The sequence below is a fragment of the Notothenia coriiceps genome, unplaced genomic scaffold, assembly GCF_000735185.1.
Source record: "Notothenia coriiceps isolate Sejong01 unplaced genomic scaffold, NC01 NC01_scaffold00029158, whole genome shotgun sequence".
Lineage (NCBI taxonomy): Eukaryota > Metazoa > Chordata > Actinopteri > Perciformes > Nototheniidae > Notothenia > Notothenia coriiceps.
In genome coordinates, this window is record NW_011361859.1 from 377,188 (window position 1) to 391,476 (window position 14,289).

Here is a 14,289-nt window from a genome sequence, read left to right on the forward strand (position 1 = left end):
TAATCGCCATTTCTCTCGAACGGAGGTCAAGTTCAGATGAAATGTTACCGAGCAACACGCGATCAGGGTTCACAAAATGGGGTCAAAAGGCATCGGACGGTAGTTCCTCACTGACACACAGTCAGCACTTTGTGTTAACACGCTTTTAGGGAGGGGGGCGTGAAAAACATCCTCATCAGCTCTCTGTTTGGAGCAAGCCAGTCATTGGCTGTGTCAAGTTTCCTCCTTGAGGAGAGCTTTTTGGACTTAGAGGTGCCCAGAAATAAATGTTCTGAAGTCAGATAAATGCCAGCTGGTACTCTTATTGACACAAAAAAAACCCCCTGGCCCAAACTTGTCTTCTGACTCTTTGTTCTGATGCTGTTGCATGAGCCAACGAATGAGGCGCTACTGGATGGGAGGCGGTCCGCGAGCGAGAGAACGGGGGAGCTCCAGTGAGAAGGAGCCAGGAGCAGGAGGCTGTCAGCTCCCCTGCAAGGCGCCTCCAACCGGAACTCCACTGCCTACACCCCGTGAGGCAACCAGAGCACGCCCTTGCAACCGGCAGGAGAGCAGCTGCCCAGGGCCTCTCTAAAGCCGGCAAGCGCTGGCAAAGAGTGAAGACCGAGAGTCCTCACAAGCTTCCGCGTCAAGGGCCTCCGCGACGAGCAGGAGTGTATCATTGACAGGGCCTCGCGGGCCTCCAGGGTCTAACCTGCCCTTCAGCCTGCGGGCCAATCGGCGCTCCGCTGGACGTCCTCAAGAAGATCTTCCCCGCCTCACAAGCCTCCTGTCCTGGGAGCTCCATCCTCAAGGGGCTGCGGGGGGGAGATCTGGTGGGGGCCATCGACGGGCTTCCTGGGTCAGCCGAAGCGTCCTGACGGTGGGCGCCGGCATCCCGCAGAACGACCCGCCACCCTGAAACCCTGTTGGCTGCTCCCTTCAAACGGACACCTGTCGAGCACGATGGGCTCATACCACCCGCGCTGTCCTCCAGCGCGCCAAGGTGGGTCGGTGGGCTCTGCCTTTCCGGGGTCCCCGGCATTCGCTCCGCGTTCAACAACGGACCCGGCATCGGGCGTCGGTGTCCACGGGGACCGGCTGGGTTGCTCCCCATGCTAACACCCGTCCTTTCCGCCCCAGCCCACGCGCTACCCGCTCATGTTTGCGCAACTCCTCTGGACGCGCAGCCAGGGGCAGCCCCTTCGTACACAATGACGTGGACTCTGTGGAATACCATGGGCCCTCCAGCAGCCAAGTACCAGCTCCGGCTCGGCGGGGCCAGCTACGTGTTCCCCGTTCTCCCCCGCCAGCCGCCGTGGGGCCCGGGGGATCAGGTTCCGTGGCTCCGCCCATCCTGCCCTCCGACACTCCGAGGGGAGCAGCGCATCAAGCATCCAGGAGGAGGAGCTGCACGCTGGGGGCCCAAACCGCGCCTCTACTTCCCCCGGGAGGAGGGCAGTACGAGGAGCTGCTCCGGACTCCGCAGGACTCGCCGCATCCTCAACTCCTGCCACCTGGAAGAAGCTGCGGATGACTAACACAGCAGGGGGGGGGTCGGGGGGCGGGCCGCAAAAATGTATTATTTTTTTAAAAGGACATCCGTCGTGCCGTTTAGTCTTTTTCTGTTCTTGTTTTGATTGCAACTGTGTGAAGCAATCAGCCCGTGTGATTGAGGTGATGGTTAATCCTTTTAACGTCATCCACTCATGCCCTCAAGTTGTCACGGGTGCCACGACCAAAGACGGTCTTATGGAAAGGAACAGACTCACCGGCTGATTTTGAACTGTTCTCTTCATCTATTTTCCTGCAAGCATGTTTTATCTGGGTGAACACTCTTTTGATGCTAAACATCATCACATGCATGTGAAGAGCTATTGCCTAAATAAATCTAGTTTTCCAAATGGGACAGATTGTTGTATTTTAGTCCACATACTAAGGTTTTCATTTTTCAAATTGGCCTAATTTATATAGACACATGTTGTATGTGTTACATTGGTCATCATTTTTGTTTACCTGAACGTATAGCTCCACCATTTATCAGGGCTCCAATCATCGTCATTAATTTAATATAATATGGCATTCTGGAAATTATTTGCATATAATAACTACTTGTATAACCTTTGTCTTACATCTATTTGATGCAATACTAACAGTAAAAGGGAGATTACAAATCTGATTTATTTATGAGTCTTTTTGCAAACTAGTAAGTAATCAATTACTATAAGAACAATACTGAAAGAAAATATTCAATTCGACTCCTCTGGTTATAGGAATTGGGATGTCCTTCAGCATGCAGACGCCAATTCCATTTTCAGCGGTCAGACCAGACAGACGATGCAAGATGGATGGAAGGACATCGGAGGAGACACACACCTTATAGATATAAATAGCTTTTCTGAGAGCACATTTGGTATAATGAAATTTTAAAACATCAATTAGAGTCTTTATAAATAAAAAATTACACACAAGACACATAAGATTATCACATTTACAGATCTGATTATCAACTAAAGGGGGAGACCGAGAGGAGATAGACCTACAAAATAGATTAGACCCTATTAACTGTCTCAAGGAGTTCAAACCTCTATGGCAGACAGAGACCAAATGCATCATTAAACGTGTCCTATACCAGCAAGTACTTTAGTCCAAGATGGAAAAGGTCAAAGGTCAACGAATTGGTTTATAGATCCTGTAAACCCAAGCACAATATTGACTCTTTTACTCTGGCAAAACACTACATTGGTGACATATTCAGGTATCTCAACATGACAGCACTGCTACGCCCGGAGAGCTATGACATGAAAATAATAGACTTGCACAACGAACATGAACAGTGATCAATATGGCTACTGTAATCTAAAATAATAGAACGAAACAACACATAATCAAAAGAACAATATCAGTGATGAGAGGCGTGGGAAGTAGGAGGATGCCGAGGGTGCCTCCGGCACCCCTGGGGACTAAGAAGAAATGAATCTGCACTCTAACAAGAATTAAACAAAATATATCATAGCAACTAACGAATACTCATACAAACAACTATCTTTCAGCGCTTGAAATAATACAACATAACTGCATTCATAATTAAGTAAGAATAATCACCACTTCTATCACTCACAAAAAAACTGACTAATATATCAGACACATAACAAACATATCAAAAAAAATGAACTTTCACACATTGTAAGAAAGAGCAGCTCAAATGTTCGTTCCTGTGGAAAACAATATGAAAGAGAACGGTCATCCATACACAATTTACTTCTACGCGCTCGAGTTCTGCATATAGAGCAATGATCTTGGAAACATCTAATCACTCAGAAAAGTAACGTGATCTAATTCAATAAATAAAAGATTCAGCCGATAAATAACATGAAAGCACAGGCTACTTATACATACCAGAATGGACGTAAATTGTCAGGAGCTAAGTGGCCATGTGACTTTCTGGCAAATCTTTATCAGTACCAAATCCGATATTTAACCAAGTTAAATTTCCTATTCAAAATAAGAAGTCCCGATAACTAATAATCCACAAATATAAAGTGCAAACGAATCACACATAATAAATTTCCTCCTCCATCGCGAACACTCATTCTATGACTCATTCACCTATTAATTAATATCTACACATTCTTCTCCAACCTCGGTACACACTCATCTTTAACAACTACATTAACAACAAACATCGTTCAAGTTTATTATTATACCATATAAATAATCAAATATTAATAATTAGCAATAGGAGCTTTGTATTTTTATAGGCACCTATTACAATAATTGTAGCCAAACTCGCTTCACAGCAGTCAATGACAGAATTAGTATAAACGCATGATCAGGATAAAAAGGCAATGTAAAGGACCAGCTTACATTCAATAACACTATATCCACGAAGGTAATACATGAAGGACTTGTTACTCGACTTGACTTGGACCTCTTCTTAGGTGACTTGGACTCTGACTCGAACACAGGTAATGATGACTCGGACTCGACTCGGACACTCCTCGGTGACTTGGACTTGGACTCAGACTCGAACACAGGTAGTGGTGACTTGGACTCGACTCGGAAACTCCTTGGGTGACTCGGACTTGGACTCTGACACGACTATGACTCTCCCTTGGTGACTCGGACTCGAAGAGTGGTGACTCGTGAATTGGTGACTTGACTAAAACACTGCTCTGAGGGTTTAGATAGTTCACTTTAGTCTAAGTTATCTCAGTGAGTCTCAAACATTTTGATCACAATTTATGTAAACAAACATTTCCAAGGCACACCTTTATAATTATTAGGATAAATAAAAACTTGTTTGAAATCATTCAAATGTATACTATAGGGCAGTAAACCAAAAAATATCGTTTAAAACTGGAGAGATTTAAAAATATGCATAAATAAATAAATGTTAACTAGGTAAAATAAGATATGAATGAAAAACAAAAATAAAATAAGTTACATGTATTTGTTATTGGCTATGGTAGGTTATTGGTTATGTTCACACTTATTTGATTAATAAAATGCAAACCGATCTTTTCATATGGGTGTTTTAGAGTTGTATCCGTTAGATCAGTCTCTAGTAATTGGGCGCTCAAAGTGCACCAGATTGAAGCATTTTACTTTAAAATGTTAAAAATATCTTCCCGGGGGGGCACCCCCGGACCCCCCTAGAGGATGTGAAGTCCACCCCCCAATTAAAACATGTTATAATACTAAATACACTTGAAGCCTTTTTATATAAGCTGTCCACCATGTCAATATGTTTATCTTTTTGTAGTGTATTGGTCTTTTGTAGAGGTTTTTCATTGCCAGCTAAAATCTTGCCTAGAGCAGCACATTGGTCAGAACCAGCCCCGGTGTCATCCCCACAGCACCCCCCATTTGAAACATGTTCCCACGGCTATTGTCACAGTTTGTGAAACAAGCAGGACCCAAATGCAGATATAAACTGAAACTTCCTTTATTTCAAGGCTATGAGATATGTGTACAATGACAAAAACAGAACACTCACCGCAGAACTAGTCAGGGACAAAGGACAAACCGACCAAGACAGACAGAAAACCCAGAACTTAAATACACACAAGACTCAATCACACAACAAGACACAGGTGAGGAGGGAGGAGAAAACACAGGGACCCAGGTGAACATAATCAGACAATTAGACACACCAGGGAAACTAATGACAAGACAATAACCCAAAGGGAAACGTGACATGGAAAACAGCAAAAACACCCAAACCTACAAAACTATAAACGTGACATAACATGAGAATCGTGACACCGTTAACGCTAGCTAAAGCTGCCCATTTGCGCGGTTTGTAAATTGACAATGAAGTCAATAAGATAACGGCGTGACACCATTATAGCGGTACATTACAAATGTTTTTTTTAAATGAACAATTGTGTAGTGCTGTGTTTACTGGAGCAATCCCAATGTGTGGCTTTTGCATCATCCGGGTAGTCATAGTGCCTTTTGCCCCACCTTGCATTTGGACTCACTTAACCCTTAGATGCCCGAGTGACTGGACCCTACACTCTTCCATAAGTGGGTCAAAAAGGACCCCTATTAGAAAAATAATAATAATAATAATAATAATAATATATGTTTTTATGCCATTTTTGTCATTTTGGTTAAGAAAAATCACTTGTATAATATTTAGTATTATATTTTGGTTCACACTAGAAATATTTTTGACCCACTTATGGAAGCTTGGGGTAGAAATACAAAAACTACAGTTTCTTCAAATGTACATTTAAAATGTGAATTGCTTGATATCCAAAACATGTTTTTTGAGGAATAGCTGGAATATGAAATGATAAAAAAATGTAATTACAAAGATACTCTAAGCCACCTCACCGGGTCCAAAAATACCCACTTATGCATCTAAGGGTTAAATGAACAATTGTGTAGTGCTGTGTTTACTGGAGCAATCCCAATTAGTACCTTTTGCCATACCTTGCTCACTTAAACCATCAAATGTAATTACAGTGACACAACGCCTCTCTACTTTTAGAGAAATGTGTTGTTGAAAATGTAGTTTTATCAGATACTGTCAGATTTTCGGGATTCAATCATGGACCAAAGAATCAGTCCTGCAGTTGCGCCTGATCTGATTTTATCATAAAAACAAACGTCCGTGGTACCGTCAAACCCTTCCTTCTGAAACGCTGACCATTCCTGACTGCTCTCTATTTCCTGAAGAGGTCAACACTTGCAGTCTGAAGAACAACTTTATTGTGATAGCAGCACATTTCAGCTTAAGGCCTCCATCATAAAACACATTACAGAAGAGCCTTCTCTGCAATGTGCGGTGTAATGTTATCCCACAGGATTTTCTTTGCAGGAACCCTTGCTTGATTTGGTGCAATGAAATTTACAGCGATAGCCAATTTCTAAAAATGTCCCCCTAAAAGCAGAATGTCTCTGATTTGTGTGATTATTGCAGGACTGTCAGACTGCATTGTCTGCCAGGAGCTACAGACAGCGGCAGCTTATCGAGCCATTCTCACTGTAGAGGCGTTTTATTTCTCCTTCCAGCTGCAGACAAAGGGCCAAACATCCCATCGTGAAGCATCCTTTCTTTTTTTATATATATATAAAATACTGAGATGTTGTCCAATTTCTGACAACGTGAGCTGCCAAGACATGCCGAGACATGATTCACTTTTTATTCTGCGTTTTATTTTCAGCCGCCAGATGTTGTCCCTCACTCAGACTCTATATGTAGATATTATTTATTTCTGTAATCAACAGGGCAATTAAGAGAATCCCTGCAATGGAAAATAAGAAGACATACAACAAATAATCAGCTTTGGACAAATGTGTCACTTTTTACATTATTTTTGTGCACAAGACATTTTGAGACCCACCAATATCCAGAGTTGGCTGTAACGCTACTTTTATAATTCAGTAATCACACTACAGTTACTAACATTGCCCCGACACGCGTTACTTTGTTAATTACTAAAATCAGTCATAATCACACTGACAGACAAGAGGGGTTTCCGCCGCAGGTTTATATGTACGTAATCTACGTGACTTGCACGTCCACATCTCCACGTGCAGTGCTGCATAAACATGGCTGAGTCAGCGATAACTTTCGAGGGGTGGAGGTATGCCCATTATTTTGAGTTCGTCCGGAATAATAGACAGGAATGTGACGGTGAGGTGTAAACTGTGTCCAGGCCAGAAGCTGTTATCCACTGCTGTAAACACCACGTCAAACCTCAACAAACACCTGCAAAGAACACATGCTAAGGTGAAGCTAGCACACGCTATTTGTTGTTTGTTTATATCACGTAGTCTGTTCTTCTTCTCTGTCTTCCGGTTGTTCCGGTTGTTGCCTGTTTTGAATGATGAATACACACTACCGCCGCCTGCTGGTAAGGAGAGTTATTGCCACTCACGCATGCGCAGTTCGTACGTGCTCGGCGAGTAAAGTAACGAATGACTTTATGTAGAGAGTAACGAAGTAGTGTAATACATTACTTTAAAAAAAAAAGTAACATGTAATATATTACATTTTTTTTAGTAACGACCCCATCAATATCCACCTATTCCTAATTGCAATGCTCTCATGTTGTCCTGAAGTACTTAATAGTACCTTTTAGCCATTTGTGGAGATGTTTTGAATTCCTTTGGCACACAAAAGGTGTACTGCTTTATTCCCCACCTTTTTGTTTTCTCCTCAGTGAGGTTGATGAAGAGCGATGTAATAATACTATTATATATAAAAGAAAAATGCACCTTTGGGGATGAAGCACAGTAGGAAGCCCGGATGATTCATAGAGACAGAAATGCTCTGAGAGTGTGACATCCAGGTAGGAGGGAATTAGCTGCAGGAATGAGAGCAAGCATCATTTCGGGGAGATAAGAGCGTCGTTTTCTGAAGCTGAACTGGATATGTGGCGACCTCTAACACACCTCCCTCGCTGAGTGAGCATCCTGTCAGAGCTCTGCAGGAACATTGGCAGGATTACTGTACAGACTCCATCAGGATCCCTCTTTGTCACTTATTGTGTAAATTAGACTTGAAAGACTCGGGAGCTGCCGTCTTTAAAGCATTACGGGGATATGGAGATGTTATCACCAGGCAGCTCAATGCATGATAACTATGAGGAAGCCCACCTCTGTGAGAGGGAGGCTGAGTATTACCATCTCAGGTACCTATACTGCAGGTTACGGAACAACATGGAGGCTGTGTGCAGAAATATCAAATTCATTACTTCTTTTTTGATATACGGAAGCCCTGAAGGGACAATGACACTTTTTTTGCTTCTATTTTCTAAGTCTAAATGGTTTTCTCTCCTGTGTGTTTGACATAAGAACAGGTGGACATATATTTTGCTAGTGTCCTTTAACACTCTTAAGACAAGGTACATTACATTGCATTTCATTTAGCTGACGCTTTTATCCAAAGCAACTTACAATAAGTGCACTCCACCAAGGAAATACAAACTTGAAGAAAACAGAATCATATAAGTACATCAGGTTTCATAGAGCTAAAACATTTCAAGTGCTACTCAGCTAGCTTTAGATAAGCCAGTCCTTTATTAGTATATAAGTGCTTTGTTAGTATGTAAGTGCTTTGTTAGTATGTAAGTGCTTTGTTAGTATGTAAGTGCTTTATTAGTATATAAGTGCTTTGTTAGTATGTAAGTGCTTTGTTAGTATGTAAGTGCTTTATTAGTATATAAGTGCTTTGTTAGTATGTAAGTGCTTTATTAGTATGTAAGTGCTTTGTTAGTATGTAAGTGCTTTGTTAGTATGTAAGTGCTTTGTTAGTATGTAAGTACTTTGTTAGTATGTAAGTGCTTTGTTAGTATGTAAGTACTTTGTTAGTATGTAAGTGCTTTGTTAGTAAGTACTTTGTTAGTATGTAAGTGCTTATTTAGTATATAAGTGCTTTGTTAATATATAAGTGCTTTGTTAGTATATAAGTACTTTTTATTTTGTTTTGTTTTTGTTCTCTGTTTTTCATTTTATTGCTCGAAGTGGAGTCGAAAGAGATGAGTTTTCAGTACATATACTGAACTGCGAGTAATGTCACATCCTTCTTTGGCTAGAAATTTAGTTTTTGGAGGAAAGCAGGAAAATCATTTAAGCAAAACTATTTTTCCTCTTATTTTCCAAATGAAAAATAAGAGGAACTCGAACAGATAATCCTGAAAAATGTATTTAAACCTCTTAAGTTATTCAATAACCATCTTCTTTTCTTACTTGCCTCTCAAGGCTTCCATATACATGACCACTATGGCACAACATAAAAAAAACAGTTTGTGCTGACGATCCCACAATGCATTGCAAAGCAGTTTATATGTGTAGAGATGATGCGACACAACACCTGCCAGTGATGGCGTACAGTCTGCACACTCCATGATGCTCCAATGAAAACTTTATTTAAAAGTCAAACTCACCTAAGATCCTGACGCACCATTCCCATGACATCACACACATTACATTTTGTTGTTATTGCCTCATATAAACCATTCACAGTGGTTGTCTTTGTCTGATATCTTATTCCTCTCCTCTCTTTTGACTCCCTGCAGCTGCCTGTAAGGACTCCAAGCGAGCGCTGGAGGTTTCCCAGCATGCCGAGGACATGGGCCTGATCCTGGGGGCCTGCGCCGGGGGCCTGGTGGTCCTCATCCTGCTGCTGGGGGCCATCGTCATCATCGTGAAGAAGGGGTGAGTGTCTATTAAATGTGAGACTTTCACACTCTCAACACTCATTGTTCCCGTGCAGCCGATCCAGAGCAGTGCATTTATCTCCGTCCCAGTTGGCAGCCAGGGTCTATTGAAGAAAGCATTTTGGCAGAGAGTGAATTACAACCAGAGTTAGTGGAATGGTAGAGCATTAATCCTAAAAACTCTCCCCGCCTCCGCCTCAGCCAAGCTTTTGTGTTTCATCTCATCTTTTAATTTCAAGGTCTGCGTGCTTTGGCTGAGCACATTCAAACGCTGCAGAGCTCGCTGGCTGCTCTCCACCTGCAAATTACCTCCGCCGCCCGACGCACCTGCAGTTTGTACTTCCTACAGTCGCCGGGCGGTGGAGGGATGCTCATCTGGGTGTGAAATATTTCATCAAGGGGCATGTTATTCCATTGCCCACTCAATTACATGAGGCGAGCAGCTGTGAGGTGCCAGTGGATGGGCTGGTAATTGGTTAGGAAGGTTGTTTTTGCTGCTTTCTTTTTTGGAAAGGGAACTTTTTCCGCCCTCAGGGATTTTCTCACGGAGAATAGAAGCAGAGTGAATGGATGACTGGAAGAAGTCAGGGACCGATAACATTCAGAGGCACAAAATGAGACAGCCACATAGGGGAGGACGTGTTTATATTCAGCCACCAGATGTTGTCTACCATGAACAGTTAGACTGTATGTGTGAATGAGATTGGGTTGTGCAATCAAAAGGACAATTAGAGATCCCCTGCAATACAAGAGAAGAAGACATTTAACAAATAAGGGCATGCTGCACAACAAAACTCAGCTTTGGACTAATCTGGCAATTTCTATCGCATCAGACACAACAAATTGGTTTGGAGACACATTAATATCCAACTATACCTTATTGCGATCCGGTCATTTTGTTTTAAAGTACCATGTTTGTAGAGTTTTTGGATGGATTTGGCACACAAAAGATGCCAAGAAACACAGCTTACTAACTGCCTTCTAAAACCTTAATGTGTGGGAATCTGAAAATGTAAACTTGAAAGACTTCCGGTTTTAGATTTGTAAGACAATTAAGATTTTAGAACGCGCACAAGTAAAAAAGCGAGTGAATTTGTATTTTTTTTTGAGAATGTGAAATTCCTTAGTAAATTAAATAATATATGATATACTGATTTTAGTTTTTTCCTCAATTTAAAGAAGCCCTATTCTGCTTTTTGGAGTTTTCCCTTTCCAGGCGGTTTGAGAAAAATAGAGACCGTTTTGAACATTAAAGGTGGGGTATGTAATTTATTTCAGAAACACTTTTTGTTATATTCCATGGAATGCTCTTAACATCCCGATAGCAATGAATATATGAAATGCTTTGACAATAAATACATAAAAAAAGGTCATCTGTGGAAGCCTGTAAAAAGCACGACCAATCATCTGAGCCGGCCCGGCTAAAATAACTGGATGGCCTACCTGCCTGTCAGCCTTCCATCTGTGCACAAACTTATCTCGTGCCCTCATTGGTCATGTGCGTGTTCGTGTGTGTTGGAGGAGGGGCTCTGTGAGGAAGGGGCAGATTTCTTCCGGTTGTGTATTTTCAAATTCTAGCTGGTTTCTCCAAAATTACATACCCCACCTTTAAAGCATGGAAACATGTCACATAGAGACACTAAACACTGATATGAACCTGAACATCAGCAGAACATGTGCTCTATTGTGATGCTTTCAAAACGTTTACTGCCGGTTAAGGTTATGGAAACACAAAATTATCCTAAAAACAGCCAAATAAATTCATCAAATTCCCAATAACCTCAGAAAAAGCCACGTGTCCATGGCTGCTTTTCGCTGTGCAGCGGCTCTCCCCTCCAGGCTTCGCTTCATGATTGCTTGCTGACAACATTTCAACGCACTAAGCATCTTCATTGATCCTCCTGATGCCCGTCATGATAAACCATAGTCACCTCTCTTTTTTTTTTCTCCTGGCTCTCTCTGTCTCTCTCCTCCTTCATGCTAATCAGAAGGGACTTCTATCCTTACCCTTACTACCCGTAAGTTACTCCTTTATCCATCTTCCACCCACACGCCATCTTTCCCCCTTTGCTTGCCCTTCATTCACTGAAAAAACTGAAATGTTGACTTTAATTAAATGCATTAAGTTGAATCTAATATTTTGTATTTGACTTTAATGTTATTGCTTTCTACTAACCTAATGCAGATATGTAACATTTGTTGACATTTAATGAAAGTCAACACACAGTGTAGGACAGTGGAAATGAGCCTTGTTATCTCACCTCATCCTCCAGTATAGACCCCTCTTCCTCCTCCTCCTCTTCCTCCTCCTTTCACCACACCACTTCCACTCTGCTGCTATCACCAAATCACACTTTCCCCCTTGTGCAGTTTCAATCTTGCAGCCCTTTATATTTCCCCCCCGTCAGTCCAATTTCTCATCTCCTCACCCACCTTCCTTTCCTTTTCTTTCCTTATCTCTTTGCCTCTCATTCTCTATTATCACTCCCTGTCCTCCCCCCCCCCGTCTCTCTGTCTCTCCCAACCACCTCTCTCTGTCTCTGTACAGTAGGAAGAAGGTGGCCATCAACAAGGCGGCCATGTCCTACAGGCAGGAGAAGAGTCGGAAGCTGAGCTCGCTGGACTGCAGCATGACGGAGCAGAGCACCTTGCAGCAGGACGAGAGGATGGCCAACTCCTTCATGGACGCCCACGGGTGCAACACTCGCAGTAAGACAGCGCAGAACATATGGGTGCTCTCGAGAGAAGTGTCTGAAGAGAGAGGGCAATCCTGCTTCCTGACCTTCAGCCATGTTTAGTTTCAAGCATGCCAAAGCTGCTCTGAATCAGAATCAGGAAATGTTATTTTTGAGGAAGAAACGAGATGGAATAAAGGTATTTGTAATATTATGTAGAATATATAATATATCCAGAAGTACAAGTGCGATAAACATATACACATAAGAAGTTAAGTTATAAATAAAGGTACAATAAAACAAATATTTATACAAAACATAAAAAGTGTCTGAAGAGAGAGGAGAGGAAAATCTGTTCTGAATCAGAATAAATAAATAAATTGAAAGATGGAAAAATATATATATAATAAAATTAAGTAAATAAACATAACATCTGAAAGTAAGGATTTGCAATAAAAAGATCACTAAAATATTTAAAACAAAAAATATATAGTAGTATAAGAACATACAAAGTTGAAGTAAGAAAGTGCAGCAAAAAGATCAAATAAATAAATAATAAATAAATACAATCTTATTCAGAGCACACAGTGTTCTCAACATTCTGCATGTCTCAACATTCTGCATGTCTGAATATTCTGCCCAAGCGCTGACTTATTTTCCTTTAGAGTCTGATCACGGAACGTTTACATTTCCCTATAACAGGAGATTGTGTGGCATGACTTTGATCTGAATGTGTGTGTGTGTGTTTCCAGCCGAGCAGCGCAGCTCGGTGAACGAGTCGAGCAGCTTGCTGGGCGGCTCTCCGCAGCGCCACAGTCGCAGGAAGAGCTCTCCGTATCACACGGGTCAGCTGCACCCTGCTGTGAGGGTGGCTGACCTCCTGCAGCACATCAACCAGATGAAGACCGCCGAGGGGTACGGATTCAAACAGGAGTACGAGGTGAGGAGGAGGAGGAGGAAGATATTCAAGTCAAGGCTTGGAGGGATAGGTATCGGAATTATGAAGTTTTATCAGAATTCTGAGAGTTTAGGAAAAAGGTCAGATTTTTTTTTGATTTCTTAGAAAAAGTCAGAATTTTTAGATTCTCAGAAAAAAAATCTAAATTTTGAGATTTTCGGAAAAGTCAGAATGTTTTGATTTTCAAAAAAAAGTCAGAATTCTTACCGTTTCAGAAAAAAGTAGGAATTTGGACATTTTCAAATAAAGTCAGAATTTTGTGATTTTCAGAAAAATAATGAGATATTTGGGATTTTTGGAAAAAGCCAGAAAGTTGAGATATTAAAAAAAAGCCAGAATTTTGAGATGTTCAAGAAAAAAGTCAGAATGTTTTGATTTTCAGCAAATAGTCAGAATCTTGAAATAATTGTTTTTTATTAAATGTTGAGATTTTCTGAAAAAGTCAACATTTTCGGATTTTCAGAAAACTAATAATATTTTCAGCCTTTTTTGAAAAAAGTCAGAAAGTTGAGATGTAAAAAAAAAACCAGAATGTTTTTGAATTTCAGAAAAAAGTCAGAATTTTGAGAATTCAGAAGAAAAGTCAGAATTCTGGGATTTTCAGAAAAATATTTGGATTTTAAGAATAAAGTAAAAATGTATATTTTCAGAAAGGAAACATTCTTAGATTGAATTCCTCCAACCCCTCGACCACCCTCGTCTCCAGCTGGTATAGCAAAGGTGTGAAAACAACAGTACAGATGGCATCATTTACACACTTTTGTTTGCAGAGCCCTTCATTGTGTGACTGCAAACAAATACTTAAATATTCATCGGCAACCTCCATCTGCAACACAGGAACAATGCAGATAAACTAAACTCTCAATGCTCTTCAAACTTTATTATGAAGTCCTACACATCAACCTTTTGTGATGAGTCTTGTTTTTGCACATCCACCTGAAGGATGCCAGATGCACTTTTTCCATTCATTAAAATCCCTGAGGGGCCAACAGACCCCCCC

At 41.4% G+C, this 14,289-nt stretch overlaps 1 protein-coding gene across 1 annotated transcript in view; it reads left to right on the plus strand.

Moving 5' to 3' along the window:
• Positions 1 to 7,200: 7,200 nt before the first annotated feature.
• LOC104958656 (receptor-type tyrosine-protein phosphatase U-like) overlaps positions 7,201 to 14,289 on the plus strand; it is a gene marked incomplete at its 3' end in the record, with an annotated part of 14,907 nt that continues 7,818 nt past the window's right edge. Inside the window, exons 1-5 of the mRNA XM_010786418.1 lie at positions 7,201 to 7,225; positions 9,516 to 9,654; positions 11,645 to 11,674; positions 12,205 to 12,365; positions 13,084 to 13,271. Coding sequence (XP_010784720.1) covers positions 9,569 to 9,654; positions 11,645 to 11,674; positions 12,205 to 12,365; positions 13,084 to 13,271 — 465 coding nt within the window. The remainder of the gene's footprint in view (positions 7,226 to 9,515; positions 9,655 to 11,644; positions 11,675 to 12,204; positions 12,366 to 13,083; positions 13,272 to 14,289) is intronic.